This window comes from Ciconia boyciana, chromosome 3, assembly GCF_034638445.1.
Source record: "Ciconia boyciana chromosome 3, ASM3463844v1, whole genome shotgun sequence".
NCBI classification, from domain to species: Eukaryota; Metazoa; Chordata; class Aves; order Ciconiiformes; family Ciconiidae; genus Ciconia; species Ciconia boyciana.
In genome coordinates, this window is record NC_132936.1 from 30,822,226 (window position 1) to 30,838,316 (window position 16,091).

General features: G+C 34.8%; 1 protein-coding gene across 1 annotated transcript in view; it reads right to left on the minus strand.

Annotated features, from left to right (window-relative positions):
• Positions 1 to 16,091, minus strand: part of EYS (eyes shut homolog) — a 944,771-nt gene that overhangs the window by 625,567 nt on the left and 303,113 nt on the right. The window contains 3 exon segments of the mRNA XM_072855247.1: positions 14,045 to 14,158; positions 14,610 to 14,723; positions 15,921 to 16,034. Of these exon segments, the coding sequence (XP_072711348.1) occupies positions 14,045 to 14,158; positions 14,610 to 14,723; positions 15,921 to 16,034 (342 nt within the window).

A 16,091-nucleotide genomic window follows, 5' to 3' on the forward strand; every position in this document is an offset into this window, starting at 1 on the left:
AATTTGAGCAGTGCATCACCATCACCCATTCCATAGCAAAGCTCCATGCATTCAACACACCGCTTTGCGTGAAGTTCAGCCCAGCCTCTTCATCTTCCCTGCCTCTATTTCCAGAGAGCTTGCATCCATCCATTGCAGCACACCAGTAAGGTGAGCTATCTCACTGTGTGTGTTGTTCTTCCGATAGGAGGCTGTAGTTCTGAGAAAGGACATAGACTTCTTACTCCTTCTGTCTTTCCTGTGCTGTGTACGTTGTGTGCAGGCACTTGAGATGGGCCCCCAGTTGCAGTCCAAGGAAGTGTGACGGCTTCCCTGATCATGCTTTCCCACAGGCAATTCTTTCCAGCTCCATGTACCTCCACTTCCCTTTAGGTTTTTCTCTGCATTCCCTGATTAATGTCATTTAAAACTCTCTTCACAGAGTTCGCAATCCCATTGGCAAAGATCCTCTCCCCTCTTTTTTTAGATTGATTCCATCTTTCCCCATCAGACCTCATTGCTCAGAGGGCCCCATGGTGATAAAAGATGAAGTCTTGTTTGTACCACTAATCAGATATTAACCCCCAGGATGTTTCTATTCCTACCAGCAGTGCTGTGGAAAACTCTGGCTGGGCCCCCACAGCCATCACCCGTACCGCTAGAGTCCACTAGTCACTTTTGATGTGCTCAGGGTCTCTGTTGGTAGTATCGTTGGTGCCTGCATGGACAAGCAGCAAAAGCTAGTAATCTGGGCATCAGACAAGCTTTGGCAATCTCTTTCCCACATCCTGAATCCAGACCTCTGGCATGCAAATAAACCTCCTCAGAGATCAAATCTGGTCAACAGGTGGGTACTACTCTCCCTCAGAGAAGGGAGTCTATCTATTGCCAACCATTGCTTCATTTTAGTGGTACTGGTGAGGGTGTATGCATCAGACTCAGACAGCTTACATGCCTCTGCAGATGAAACTGACTCTTCCTCACTTGTTGTCATGGCCCAATACTTATTCCATCAATGAACCTCTGAGGGTGAAGAGAAAGTCTCCTTCAAGCTGTCGGAAGTAATAATCTTCCAGCCTCCACTGTTGTAGAGTCTCTGTCTGCCTGTGCCTGAGTGTATCCTCTACCTATCCTTCCCCCCTCCTCTGATCCTGCTCCTGTGGGTATCAGGCTTTTGTCCCTTCACGGTCTCTAAGAAAAACCTCTTAATATTCCATTTTGTCATCACTGATGCTGTGTAGCCTGTTCTTTCTCGCCAGCTCCTTCCCCTGGCAGCATGGCAACTCAACCAGGGTGCATGTCTGGCTAGTAAGCAGCTCATGCACCTTCCTCCCATGCTGTTCTGCAAGCAGGAGCATGAGTTTATACCTCTTCTTCAGATTCTTGCTCAAGGTAGGTCCCCAGAAGGGTATTAATTCCAGTGAAGTTTGTACTGATTCGAAACTACACCAGAATTGCTCTTTGACAAAAAAGACTTTTTCCCCCTCTGTAAGGAATTAGGGAAAACATAAATTACTGCTTTTGTTCTAGCTATAGTAAAGCGAAACAGTGCAAAGCAAAAAATATTTACATTATCCTGATATTTATAAAGAATGGTAAATTAAAATCTGGTCATAAAGTTGATGACCTGGGTTAACAATCCTATTTACCAAATGAGGCCAAAACATGGTATAATATTTATTGCTAGTAGTATTCTAAACAATTTTTGCAGTGCCTTCTTTCAAGCAACCTTCACCACGCTTTAATTAGAAATTCAACCTCTTTTCCCTCCCATCCAGCTTTCCTGCATATCACTGCATGGAAAATCTTTTTCTGCTACTGGCAGAAATGGCAAAGATTTCATTCATATTCAAACTGGAAGATTGGGAAAACAAAAAACCAAGAAAATAATAAGACTGTGTCCAACCCACTCGGTCCCTTTCCCTGAATCAATTAATTTTTAACTTTCAGTGTTGAGAATTAATAATTTAAAAGACCATTCCCCACTCAGAGGATCACAACTGCTTATATTATTTTAATACAATTCTGAAAATCATTCATTATTAAATAATTGATTATTAATGCTAATCAATACAAGTAGCAAGAAAACAAGAAAAGAAAGTTGGCTGATTTAAAGTAGATTTTTTTTAAAAAAATGCATATCGACACAAAGATTAAGGTTGGATTGTAATAGGCAATGGTGGTTACATGTTAGTACAATGAATGTACTGCTGCCGTTGCTCTCATATCAGCATTTTTTTACAATGCTGTAAATGTATGATTAAAGCTATTTGGATAAATCAAGCAGCAAACAGGTTATAGGTGAAAAATTTCTTTATTAAAGTAGATTAATCAGGATACAGAATTAATGTCTTCTACATTTTCTCCTTCTTGTAAAATATTCGTTAGAGAATTTCTGTGCAAATATATATATTAAATTTTTAACTGTAGCTGATTAATTTGAATACTATTTTTTACTAAATATAGGAAAGTTCTCACATGATCTGTTAAGTTTCTGAAATAGATGAATTTTTCTGTGATTGTTAACAGAAAAGAATGCTGTGCCACGGAAACAGTTTATAAACTGTCCTCTCCCACTGACATATCCGGATTTTTAAATTGGCCATCACAGAGTAAAAATGTAATATTCACTAAACATAGTTAGCAGACAAAAAAGAGAAAGAAAGTATGCGCAACAGATCAAATGTGAAAGAATCAAACACAGAAGTTCATTAATAAATTAATAAGTTCAGCACATCTTTCCAACCGTGCTTATTTCCATTAGAGAAGTTTAACCTTTTTGCTTGTTTAATTCTTGGCTATATTTTATTGATTACAAGAATAGATTGTCTTTACTTTACTAGACAATTAAAGGCCTCTCTATTAGAATAAACCTGAACAAACCCCAAAAGAGTATGCACAAATGATTAAATTACAGTCAGTTGAAGGACAATTTCCTTTTCAGTGGCACAGTATATTGGATTAAATATTATACTTCTCTCTATATATATAGAAGCATATATTCATAGCATATACCATGCTTCTTTATTAGCATACAATATATACCAAATAATGAATAATTTATTTGGAAAATTGTGTTTGTTTAGGAATGAGAAGCATATTGCATATTCAGAAATGTCATTCTGCTAATATTAATCAGTTCTGTTTTCTACTGTGTTTGCTTATAAGACTTCTACAGTAGAATCTCTAAATATCATAAATGAACACTGAAAATAGATTTTTTTCCTGAAAAAGACTCTCCTGTTAAGGCTATTATTAAAAGTCAAAAGCATAATTTATAAAAATGACATAGAAAATAAATTACCTGAGATACCTTTTCATTTCTTTATGCAAAACTATTGACATTTGTTTGTTTGTTTTATTTGCTCAGCATAAATCTGTACATGAAACGTTTTGATGTGTAGTATAGAATTCTCTTATAATCAGAAACGGCATCTTTTCAATGTTGTTATTCTTTTTGGAAAATAATTTAATAAAAAAGCCATTTGCTACTAACATTTTAAGGAATTAAATCTAACAACAGCTTTCAAAGTCAGCATTTTGCTGTAAAAGTACGGACTGAATCAATGACAAAATATATCTGACTGCAAACTGCTAGCATGATTATGACAACAGAGTGAAAATAAACTATCTATGGGTATAATCAGAATAACGAGTGTGTCATTTGGGTGGCAATTTCCTAAATAATACCAAGTAGTCTGGTACTGGTGTTAAATATGCACTCATGAGGACAGAAAGCTCTCAAGACAGACCGAGTGCTGTCATTGCCAAGTGGTCTATGTGGGGGTTTGGACAAGAGAGGAAGAACCAACCAGGTAGCAGTGCCTACCCTTGGGCACCAGACTGGGGTCAGAGGAAATAGTTGCGCTGTGTAGTTATGAAGCGAGTGTGACAGTCCCAGTTCTACTAGCTGCTCTGATGGAAATTGTGATGCTAATCTGATCTTTGTATCTGACCGTTAAGACACTGGCTAACTAAAAGATTTTTTTTTCTAATTTATTTTATTTTATTCAGCTCCAGTAACCTTATGACACTGGTATCATTGAATTTCAGTAGCCTTGCTTAGAGTCTAGTCGCCTTTGTTATAAATTTGATTAAACAGAATGTATATCATATGAATGAAGTTAATACCATTTTGCTTCAACAAAATGAGAAAATTACACCAGCTTAAAGGATGTCAGTAAGGATAGAATAGGGACAAAATCTACAACAGACTAATTTTATGTGGCTTGCATGAATACATGAAAATTTTCAAAAGTTCATGTTAACTCAGGAATGTTTTTATTTAAATTTACATTGTTTAGTTTATATGCTCAGGTTCAGAACACAGAGACCATTTTTTCAAAATGACACTAAACTAATTTAATATATAAAGTAAAAGACAATGACTGATGTGAATCTTCCATGGTAAATATGTTTTCTTAGATGTTTTCTATGTTTTTAGTTTTTTTCCTTTATCATCATAACATCACTGCAACAGCATTAAGTTTCAGTCTTTCTCTAACTTGCCTTTTAAAAACAGAGCTAAAAGACACTTCTAACATTAGAGTGAATCACCGCTGTTTTCCAAGGTAAATTAAGTAAATTGAATACCATTCAATAAAAGTAAAAATGTGTTTAGTTATGGCAGATAATCTAGTGTACAAAGGCACTATAAGGCTATATAAAAATGAAAAAATCCCCACAAAATCCCTGCCGCCAATCTATATGCAACTTTCTGTTTTTTCCAAGACAGTTCTTTTGAAACTAGTGGGTACAATAATTTTAATTTAAAAAATTATTTGATCACTTCAGAGAAATCTGTGTTTTGGTTTTCATCAACTTTATACAGCTCAATGGCTCCCACCCCCAAAGGCTTTCATAAACGTCTCATAAAATCCCAGGAACACTAATGAGCAGTAAGTTAGATGCCTAAAATTTTAAGTCCCTGCAACTCTGAAGATTAAATGTCTCAATGCTAAATATGAAATTGTCTCTATTAAAAGTTCAAAACTGTCATTTTCTATAACTTTGAAAAATTCAGATGTACCTCTAAGCTTGCCATTATTTTATAAACTGGCTGCTTAACTTGATCTACTTTGTGACATAAGAAAATAAAACGTCTCCAAAACCGAGATGATTAAAGGCTAGTAAATATAAATAAAAAAACAGAAGTACCCTGGAAGTGGATAGGAAGAAAAAAATGCCTACAGAAGCATGCATATATTGATATTACTTGAAATTAAGCAAAGTATTACTCAAACAGTTTTAAAATATAGCAAGTCTTTTCTTTCAGTTCAAATTTATAGCAAATCCATTCTTTTCCTTGGAATGCAAATTCTACTTTCCATGAAAGGAATTGCTTTGTGATTCTATATATAATCTGTGAAAAGGCATTTTCTGTGAAATCCATACTAATTAAAAATCAATAAGTTTGTTTTTTTTCAAAGGAAGGATGTTTGAAAAGCAATACTTAGAACTTTTCAAGTAAAAAACATTTCCTTAATTCTATATGATAATGCAGATCATGCAACAATGCTGGAACAAAGCATGAGATAGACCCACATCACAAACTTTAAAATGAAAATCACACAGAGATGCATATATTATTGCTCCATACCTGTATAAATTTCTGTAAAAATAGACAAAAACAGAAGTTGAATATATTATTTAGGTCCTTTTTTTTCTTTTAAAATAGACAAGTTTATAACTACTAAACAATGAAGATATTTCTGTATACTGTCCTGGTTTCGGCTGGGATAGAGTTAATTTTCTTCCTAGTAGCTGGTATAGTGCTGTGCTTTGGATTTTAGTATGAGAATAATATTGATAACACGCTGATGTTTTGGCTGTCGCTAAGCGGTGTTTACACTGGTCAAAGACCTTTTTTTTTTCTTCAGCTCCCCATGCTCTGCCAGGTGCCCAAGAAATGGGAGTGGGCACAGCCAGGATAGTTGATCCAAACTGACCAAAGGGCTATTCCATACCATATAATGTCATGCCCAGTATATAAACTGGGGGAGTTGGCCAGGGGGTAGCGATTGCTGCTCGGGGACTGGCTGGGTGTCGGTCGGCGGGTGGTGAGCAGTTGTATCATTTTTTAAACACTCCCCCCCCCCCCCCCTTTTCCCTCCCTTGGGTTTTGTTCCTCTCTCTCTCTCTCTCGTTGTTTCCTTCTCATTACAATTCATTATTATTATTACTATTATTTTGTTCCAATTATTAAACTGTTCTTATCTCAACCCACGAGTTTTCTTACTTTTGCTCTTCCGATTCTCTCCCCCATCCCACCAGGGGGGAGTGAGCGAGCGGCTGCGTGGTGCTTAGCTGCCGTCTGGGGCTAAACCAGGACAGTCCACATCTGTGCATTTCACATTTCAACATAAAAGCATGCTTCACTCTTTCTCAGAAAATAAAAAAAAATGCTACTAAGGAAAACAGTTACCACAAATTTATTTCCTACTGAAATATATAGGAATGCTTTTCTTTTCATTCTTTTATCTTATCTTTGTTTACTACATCAGAATTCAACTGAAATTACCAACATATGTGGAAAACTTACAGAAAGCTGGTATCAAACTCAGTTTTTCCTTATGGCCTAGGACCCGTGGATGTCATTTTCATATATAGTAATGGCCACCAATGGTTCAGGTGGCTGAACCCTTCTGTGTTTTGAGATCCTGTTTTCACTTTCTTAAAATTTCACAGATTAGCCAGATATTATTTATAGCAGCTGATACCAGGATTATTATTTTACTACTTTTATTTGTGTATTGGCAGATGACCCTACACCATAAATAGGCCCGCCATGTAGAAAAATAAAGCTGCAAACATTTGTTTCATTGGCCAAAAAACCCCCTGAAATTTGATGAACTTTTCTTTGAGCAACAGCAATGCCCTCATAATTTGTAGGGCAGCCAGGGAAAATGTAACCATCTTTTAAGTCTTTGAAAAATTGTGGTTTGCACATACTTTCTGGAAAATTAAGGGCCAGATACATACAGATTCTCATTTGAAATGAATATACCTTGTATCATCTACATAACTTAAATCTCTTCCCTTTCACCAAGGTTCTTGTACACCATTCTCCCAGAATGACTAATGAAATTCAAACCCCTCATCTGCTGTAGATGACTGGATTTACACATGCAGTATTCCCAGAGTACTCACAGCTGTAAAAGGCTTAGAAAATTTTTCTAGTGGATCAAGATGTGTCCCAAGGTGCAAGCAGAAAGCAGAGCTGAAACTACAACACATACCTCACTGAATTTGTATGGACAGAGTTAAGCAACTGGGGCTTTTAGAGATGCCTTTGTGTTCAGTGCTGTTCTGGAAGGCTGTGGATCTCCTACAGATTTTGTCATATCTGCCAGACCCTTGTGGATATCTAACATACCCAAGAGGGTCTAAATTGACACTAGAAATGGCTAGGCAAAGGTCTTGCTCTCTGAATTGTTTCTGAGGCAGAAACACCTGAATTTATGTATCTAGATGGCAACTTTTACAGGCAATAGAAAAATCAGTAGAAATACCAGAAAAAAATTCCAAAGAAGTTTGGTGGTGACTTTATATATGAGCCAACAGCAAGTCCCAGTTCATACTGATTCCCGCTTAGGCATTGCATAGCCTTTTAGACCAACCTTCTTCTTTATTGCTTAGAGGCAATGCATATTTTCTAGGTAATATATCACAAACATGGCCACTCTGCTTCTCTACCCACAAAAAGCTCTTATGTGACGCAAAGTGCCCTTCATAGCTCTATGCACCAGTTTCATTTTTCCCCTAAATAAAATTTTATTTGGCTGTTCAATGTCAAGAGAGTGGCAAAACCAGATATAAACTGATGTTGAACAGGAGATATTCTTTTATGGTCTAACACAGAGATATGCTAGAAAGAGCCACAGGTCTTGCAAAACTGCCTTTTTGCATGGGTCTTGGCACAGGAAAGACTGAGATTTGGCCTATGAGCACTGAAAAAGTAATTGCTCCATTATCTCTACTCTATTTTTTTGGCTTCATGAGCACTTACATTTCTTACTTATTATCTGTTTTGTAATTAGCTGTTCCCATAATAGAGTGGCCTATGCTGAAAACTCCATTATTACTCTTGCTTTTCAACACTTAAGCATTTTTTTTTCTGCTGAGTTGCCTTTCTCACTAGTTTACTTTCTTTTGCAACATGTTTAATGGCCAATTACCATTTTTACTTTAATCTTAATTGGAACACATTTGGAGACATGTGTCATTAAGGCTGCAACAAATAAGCAGACATTTTGTCAGAACTGAATTTCAATTTTCCTCTACAATTACATATATTTGATTAAAAAGGTCATACCTATTAGCAACATCTAGACAAAACACATACCGTGCATTTTTTTAAATGAGTCGTGTAATAATTTGGATCAAAGGATAAACTTTTTTTTGCTCCATTTATTAAAAACAAGTTACTAAACAGTTGGGGGTTTTTTTTAAAGAAAAAAAAAAGAAAATATTAATGTCAACTCTTATAGGGCTATCATTAATATCAAATATATACTGTCTACCTGAAAGGGACATTTAATGCTTTCTTCCTTCCTGAGCTTTCTTTGGGAATAGCAGAATACTGGCTCAGTACATGGGTCACAGAAATTTTGGTAAAGTAGTTTGGTTCACCTTTTCCTTAAATACCAGTGTAGAAAATGGGGAAAATTTGCAGTTCTGGTGTGGGGGTGCAAGATCTGTTCTTAGCTTTCAATCCCAAGTAAGAATAAAGCAGCCTTATAAGTCCTACTTTATTTTCTGTAAAAATGAGCTGGTCTAGAAATTGTAGTGGGATCATTCTCCTTTTGCATGCTAAGAATACTGAAAAGCAGCATGCCTGATACAGGACCAATCCCAGTTTGCTACACTCTCAGCAAGGACTGATGTCTAATAGTTATGACTAACTTCATTGATGTGGCTGTATGATACATAAAAATGTTGGCACTTCAAAGCTGTGAACAGTAAACTTGCATTTATTACTACGGACCTGGCTGTTAGAAGAATATTTGAATATACTGCAAGGTTCTTATAAAACACCAAAACCACCAATACATCTAAATATGGATGAAAAAGCTAATGATTGGTGGGAAGCACGTAGAGGTACCTTGAAAGGAGACATGTAATGCTAGAATAACTCAAAGTGTAAGAAAGACTCATTTACTATGTAGTGGGCCAGTTTTACTAAGAAACAATAAACCAGTGTTTATCAGTGGAGCATGTGAGCACGTCTTCTACTAAGATATCTTTGAACAATTGAATGAACTGCAGGCATTCCTCCCCTTCCCTTCGTACAACTGAGCAAGAGCCAGGTAAAATCTGTAAACTGATGTGCTCCTCCAGCTGTAAGTTATGTGAAGAATTAAAACTAAGGAAAGCAAATAAAACTGTAGCAATCCAAAAAGACAGTTCTGATTTTGCTGGCAAGGATGGAAAAATATAATGTGTATGTTTCATCCTTATAACAAAATAAATAGCTTAAGACAAAAAATGTACTTTGCTAAATTATAATGGAGACCAGCAAGGGACTGAAAAATATGGTAGGTTTGAGGTTTGGAAAAATATTGGTTTACTCCTTAGCATAAAAGAATGAGGAGTCTTTCTGTCTTTCTTAAAAATTAAAGGGCATGTTGATTTCAAAATATAATCATTATCAACTTCTGCTTCCTATTATTCTCTGTAAATAAATACTTTCAGGTCTGCATTTAACATGCTTCCACATGGAAGGAACAGCATGGATATAAATATAGATAAAATATAGATATATATTTTATATATAGATAAAATATAACAATGGGGACTATAAAATTTACTAATTGCACTGTTCTTGATTTGTGTTTGAATTTTTAATGGAATAAGACAGTATTTCCTGATAGAGACATGGGAGCTTTCATTCTACCTTCCATGAAACTGTTAGGACCCCTAAATGAGATACAGTCTCACAATATGTTTCTCACACACCCTGCTCTCTTCTGAAGCACTTAATATCAATTCCATAATAACTGTGATTCTATTATAGAAAGACTACAATTGTAGAATCAATATCATTATAGAAAAGTTATTATAATAACTCCCCAGCTAGAATACTATAATGGAATCAAGCTCATAAGAGGGCTGAGAGGCCTGCTTAACACTGCAATAGATAAATTACTGCCAAAGACTATCAGTGATAATGTATTGGCCAGAACTGTAGCTGAATATACTTCTGAGCTGTTTGTCTCCTGTTGCTAACATTAAACTCTTTGATTCGTCCTGCACCCAAATCAAGTTTATCTTCCTTCCTGCTCCCAGTTCCAATAGTTATTTTGCCAGTAGGGAACGCAACAGAAAACTAGCTGATCCCATTTCTCTGTTTCTGAACAACTTACTTAACTTCAGAATGTCCTCTGATTAAAAATATCCAATATACATGACTATCAGTGTTGTACCTCAGATATGATAGAAAATGCGTGGAAGAGGGAGACATTTCTAAAATAGTAGCATATTTGCAGGGACTAATACATTATAACCAAGCAGAAGCAGCTATACCAGATATGTACTTAGGTTAAATCTTGTATGAAAAGAACATTATACTACAGTATGTGTAAATGGCAGCATGGTAAATAACATTTCAGCATTTAAGTGTGAGGTGTAATAGTAACTTGTACTATACAAGTCAGAGACAAAACGCTAGTGAAAGCAGACAGAAAGAGAGAACTGGACTTTAAAAAGTGGACTATTGTATTGGGGTAATTAGAACATATTCACAAGCATATAAAGTATTTGTGGCATAGATAACTATTATAAATGGCAAAAGCATATTATATAAATCTAGATGCTATTATTTGTTCTCCATTTGACCTTAGTTACAACACATGCTCAGTGAGGCTTAGTAACTTCTAGGATTTCTGTGTGGGTTTACACAGGAATCTCTTCAGTAATAACATAATCTGGTATAGACTTTTTTTTTCTTTAATCAAATCTTGAGCTTCCTCCAAACCAAGGTCAAAAAAGTTGTGATATAAAAGTATATGGACTTTGAAGTTAATTATTTTATACCTTATCAGGACTACAGGTAAAGGTCTATGATTTTGGAAAAGAGAAATTCAATTTTCTCCTCCACAGGATAAGGAACTTGGCTGAAATAGGATGAAAAGACTTAAATTATCATATTTAGTAATTAGAACATTATTAGAAGTTGACAAGGATGTTATTTTGTAGCTGGAAATCTTATAAGTTTCTTCAGTTTTCTTTTGAATTATGCATAGATGGACTGCTAGTACCCTCAAGCTGTTCAGCTGAACATTTGGGAAAAGTCAAAGGTATCAATTTCAGTGGCAATAATTCCAATGAAATACTAGAATATACAGAAAGACCATAGATCTACACTAGCTGTGGGAAAATCCTCTGTCAGGGGAACATTGATGGAGAGGAATGCATTCATTTTGTCACTCAGGATTACAGCAAGAGTGTCAGAAGACATACTTCTCCAGTGCTCTCCATGCATTGACTTTACCATGGAAATTGGATTTTCTAAAAAGGTTTGTGCCCACACGAAAAATAAAATATCATTCACAGATCAGGCTTGTAGAGTTAATTTGCACAGCCTGGACTGTTGGACATTTGAGGAAAAATCCAGCTATATACCACTGCCCAAGCATCATTGTTCTTAAAAGCTTTGGATGTCTTCCAGTATTCTATGGAAGCCAATAGAATGAGTTAAAACATTTTGTCAAAGTAGACAAATCCATGCTTTAAAAAAAAAAAAAAACAAAACACATAAGCAAAATATGAGAATCTATGAGTATACAATAATACTTTAATAAAATTTCTGATGACTTTTCATATTCATATAGGACTAATGTAAAAGTTTGTTAAAATATAAAAGTACATATTCAGGATATCAAAAAATTTGCAGCACATAAAAATGAGAAGTAGCTATACTTGCTCTTGAAATGAAATGGAAAGAAAGCAAAAATGTGAAGATTTTTCTGTTTTGTTTTTAAAAGGAAGAGGAAATAAAGGGGAAGAAAAAGGAAAATGAAAAAATTAAAACTTTCCAGTTGTAATCTTCCATTGTCTCCTTGTCAAAATAAATGAATGAGAATAGTCAAGGAAATCAGGAAGAAAGAAAGAAAAATGCATGCAAATCAGTTTCTGTAGATAGTACCCATTTCTAGCTTAATCTGACAGCTACCTTTTGTATGAATGCACCTGAATGTCCAAATCATGCTCTGAATTCCTTAATTCTGCATTCTATATACTAGAGGTCTGCTGTACACATCCTGATCAACTGGTGTATTATATGTTCCTAATAGTGGTGCATACCCTTCAAGTCAGATTTTGTGATGGAAGAATCAAACCATTACAATGTATTATGGAAATACAACTTCAGATTGCTTTCCAAGTAAATGACAGCATTCATAATACAGCTTTTATGCTTTTCCACTGAGAATAAAAGAAGCAGCAAGAAAATCTGTGAAAATATTCCAAAAATAAAACAGATATTCCTATATAATTTCTACCATTAATATAATGTATTTACTTTCTTAATAAAGCAATTCTGTAATCTCTAATTAGTGCACACAAAGGTGTTTGTTACAGTAACCGGAATATTTCCACACAATTAGAAAACATAGTTTAACTACCCATTATGTTGGCTTACTATGAATCTGTTAAAGACTACATTTACAGCAGTTTAATACTGAAGAGACAGATGGTGTGAGACTGAGGTAGAGTTTTCATATGAAACTAATTCTACTTTTATTTATGCCATCATAAATCTAGGTAACATCAGGATAAGAATTTGATCTTGAAAGGTGCCGAGCAAACCTGTAAAGAAGTAAACAGTCTCAAAAAATCTTTTATTTCAACAAGAATCCTATAGATTCTAGACATCCTGTACCAAGAATATTATGTTTCAGAGGATCTCAGTTACCATTTATGAATCTTGCCAGCAGGGTTTAACTTTTCCATTGAGAGTATTAGACACTGCTGTCTTCTTGAAGGATGACTACAGAAATGTTGACTTTCTGAATTTTTTATCACTTACTTAAATATCTAAATGAATACCAGTCTTCTGAAAATCTGGCTCCTTGTGAAACAAGTACTTAAGAGACCAGTATTTCTAACCATGTACTGAAATTTATTTCACATCTTTCTGAGCAGAGGTAATTCTGATACTGCAGTACTCATTTACTTGTTATTATACTAGATTTTATTCAGCAGAACATAAATTAAAACTAATAAAAATGACAAACTAAATTTTGACCATTAACTAAAATAATAAGAACAAACATTAGAGCTCACTCTTTTCTCATGAATGATGAATTTAATGCAACCATCTTCCCTAAAGGGGAAAAGCTCTGCTGTCTCAACATACCAAGAAAATTGCCTTTTAATGATTATTCCGGAATCCTAAGTATGTATCATTATATTGAACTGCAGGAGGAAAAATGTGTTTATATTTAATTTATAAATCAACAAGCGCCTTTAATTGAGATTATCACTTGAACTAGATTTGCTCAAGAACACCACACAATTTGTTATTTTAAATGATTTTAGCAGTGAGTGTTTAAAATTAACCCCCCCAAATTTCTATGAAAAAGGTCACAATAAAGCTTGCATTTTAAGTGTATTTCCTTTAAAAGCATCAACAGAAATAATCACACACAATTTATGGATTCCAAGATAACTATACATTTTTTTCTGAGAATGAAAAAATAATTTAGAGAATGCCATGACCAATCAAATTAGAAAGAAAAATCTGTAGAAAAGCAACTGATCTTCGTGATGGCAGCTTAATGAGCATATGCCTCTCATTTTGTAAATAATCTTATTCTGTTAACAAACTGATTTTAAAGTATCCATTTTGATTAATAAATAAACACTCCTAGTAGATGTATAAACAAAGTTTACTTCACATTACTTGCAGCCTAAGGCATAATTGGCTGGTCACTTTAAAAGCTTTGCTTGAGAAAATGAAGGACTAATAATGCTGTAGGAAGAGTGAAATGAGTTCAGACAATTGACAGAAATGCTTTCTAAAGTTAATTATGTTTGCTTTCCCCTCTCCCTTGGTGTTCATTACCTTTAAACGGAGCCACACATTGGCAGAAGTAATTACCAGGTTGGTCAATGCAGGTGGCTCCATTCTTGCAGGGAAATGAAGCACACTCATCTATATCTGTTTCACATCTTGCACCTTTGAAAAGACGGAAGATTTGAACATTTAGTAAGACAATCAGATGCCAATTTCTAGTTCATTTGCACCACAAGAATCTCAAGCAACTTGTGAGGAGAAACTAACATAAATCAGCCAAATAGAGAGTCACACATACTAATGTCAGCATCCATTTAATTCTTATCACCACAAATACATAACAACTTATTTCTGAGTTGCTAAATGGTAACTAATATTCCCCATGTGTGGAAGCTTTGAAGGCCTTTTTAAATGCAAACTAATCTATCTTGTGCTATTTAGTTTACAGATGGAGTCAGTGTTCCAGTTTGTTGGAATGCAAATGAAACATTAGACCAGGGCAGATAAAGAGAAATGAGAAGGAAACACAAGCAAATTAGTCAACGATGTCTTAATGGATGCTTTGTGGACTACCTCTCTGTGGAAAACAAGGTCTACTATGACTACAACTCACCAGTAAAGCCAGGTAGACAGATGCATTCATAGCCACCAATAAGGTCTGCACATGATGCGTTATGAAGACATGGAGAAGAGTGACATTCATTTATATTTGCTTCACAAGTTGTGCCTATAAATATACAATCAGGCAAAGGGGAGAGAAGTTACTGCATAGCACATATAGTTAAATACCAACATTTATTTTAGCTGAATATAGCTCACATACTGGAATCTATTTGACACCCTTTTTGTATTTGAATGTGGACATCTATGACAGTATGTTGATACTTTTAATGTTTAAGCTATTCACTAATTTTCCCAAAAGATTAAAGTACTATTATTAAAGTACAATGATTAAAGTCATTGAATAGTTTCCTAAGGCTTAAAACAGACAATTTTATTTTTATATGAATACAGAAGAATAGAAAACAAATTACATATAAATATAATGGACTGCATTGCAATGACATGAGAAGTAATATTCCTTGTGTTCATGATAAGGCAACAGATGTACTCCCAGAAAATGGAAAAAGAAATCTGATGTAGACAAGAACACAATTTGTTCCAGTCTAGACTATAGGTAACATGACCACATAGCTACTTGAAGTATAAAAATACTCTATTGCTAATATTTGAGTGAACTTAATTTTTTATCATTTGAAGAATAAATGAAAAATAACATTAACTGTGAGGTTTGGCAAGTTCAAAGAATTTTAATAAATAAAAATGCAAGTGATAGTTGTTCTGAATATAACTAGCTGTAGAAATGTAATATTTTGCCCTGTGACATTTGAATTATAGATTGCTTTGTATTTCAATGATTAAAAATCCATGATGTTTAAAAAATTATGCACTAAAAAGAAAATGGATGCACTTTAAATTCCTAATCTGAGCTGAAAGCAAAGAATAGCTGCAGATATTAATACATCCACTTATAAAAGTGATTACATTTTTTTAATAAATTATACAAATATGCCAAGAACAAAACCTTTCCCACACAGGTTTTTTCTCTGATTCTATTATATTAAATCTGCCAACAGTTTAAAAGGCTTACAGAAAACAGTATATGCTGTTTGCAAAATTTCACTGAACCCCACTGATCCATTTGCAACAGCTAAGCCACCAGCCAGCAGAAAACACCTAGTTCCATGCTGTCATGAAAACAAAGCAGATAACTTTAGTCAAGATGCACTTATGCTGAATTTACATGTTTAGAACTTCAGATGACACTAAAATAAGTATACATGCATCTCATCCAATATGTTAAAAATTGGTGTAAGACTCAAAGTAGATTTATGAAGTTATAGTTCTATGGATTTTTTTATACCTTGAAATCCGTCCTGACAGATACAACTGAAGGCATTCAGATGATCAACACAAGTAGCTCCATTGTGACAAGGGTCACTAAGACACTCATCCACCTCAATCTCACAGTTATTACCTGGAAACAAGTGAAGGATTCACTTCATTAGGAACATGCCACTGGTGAGTGACCAGT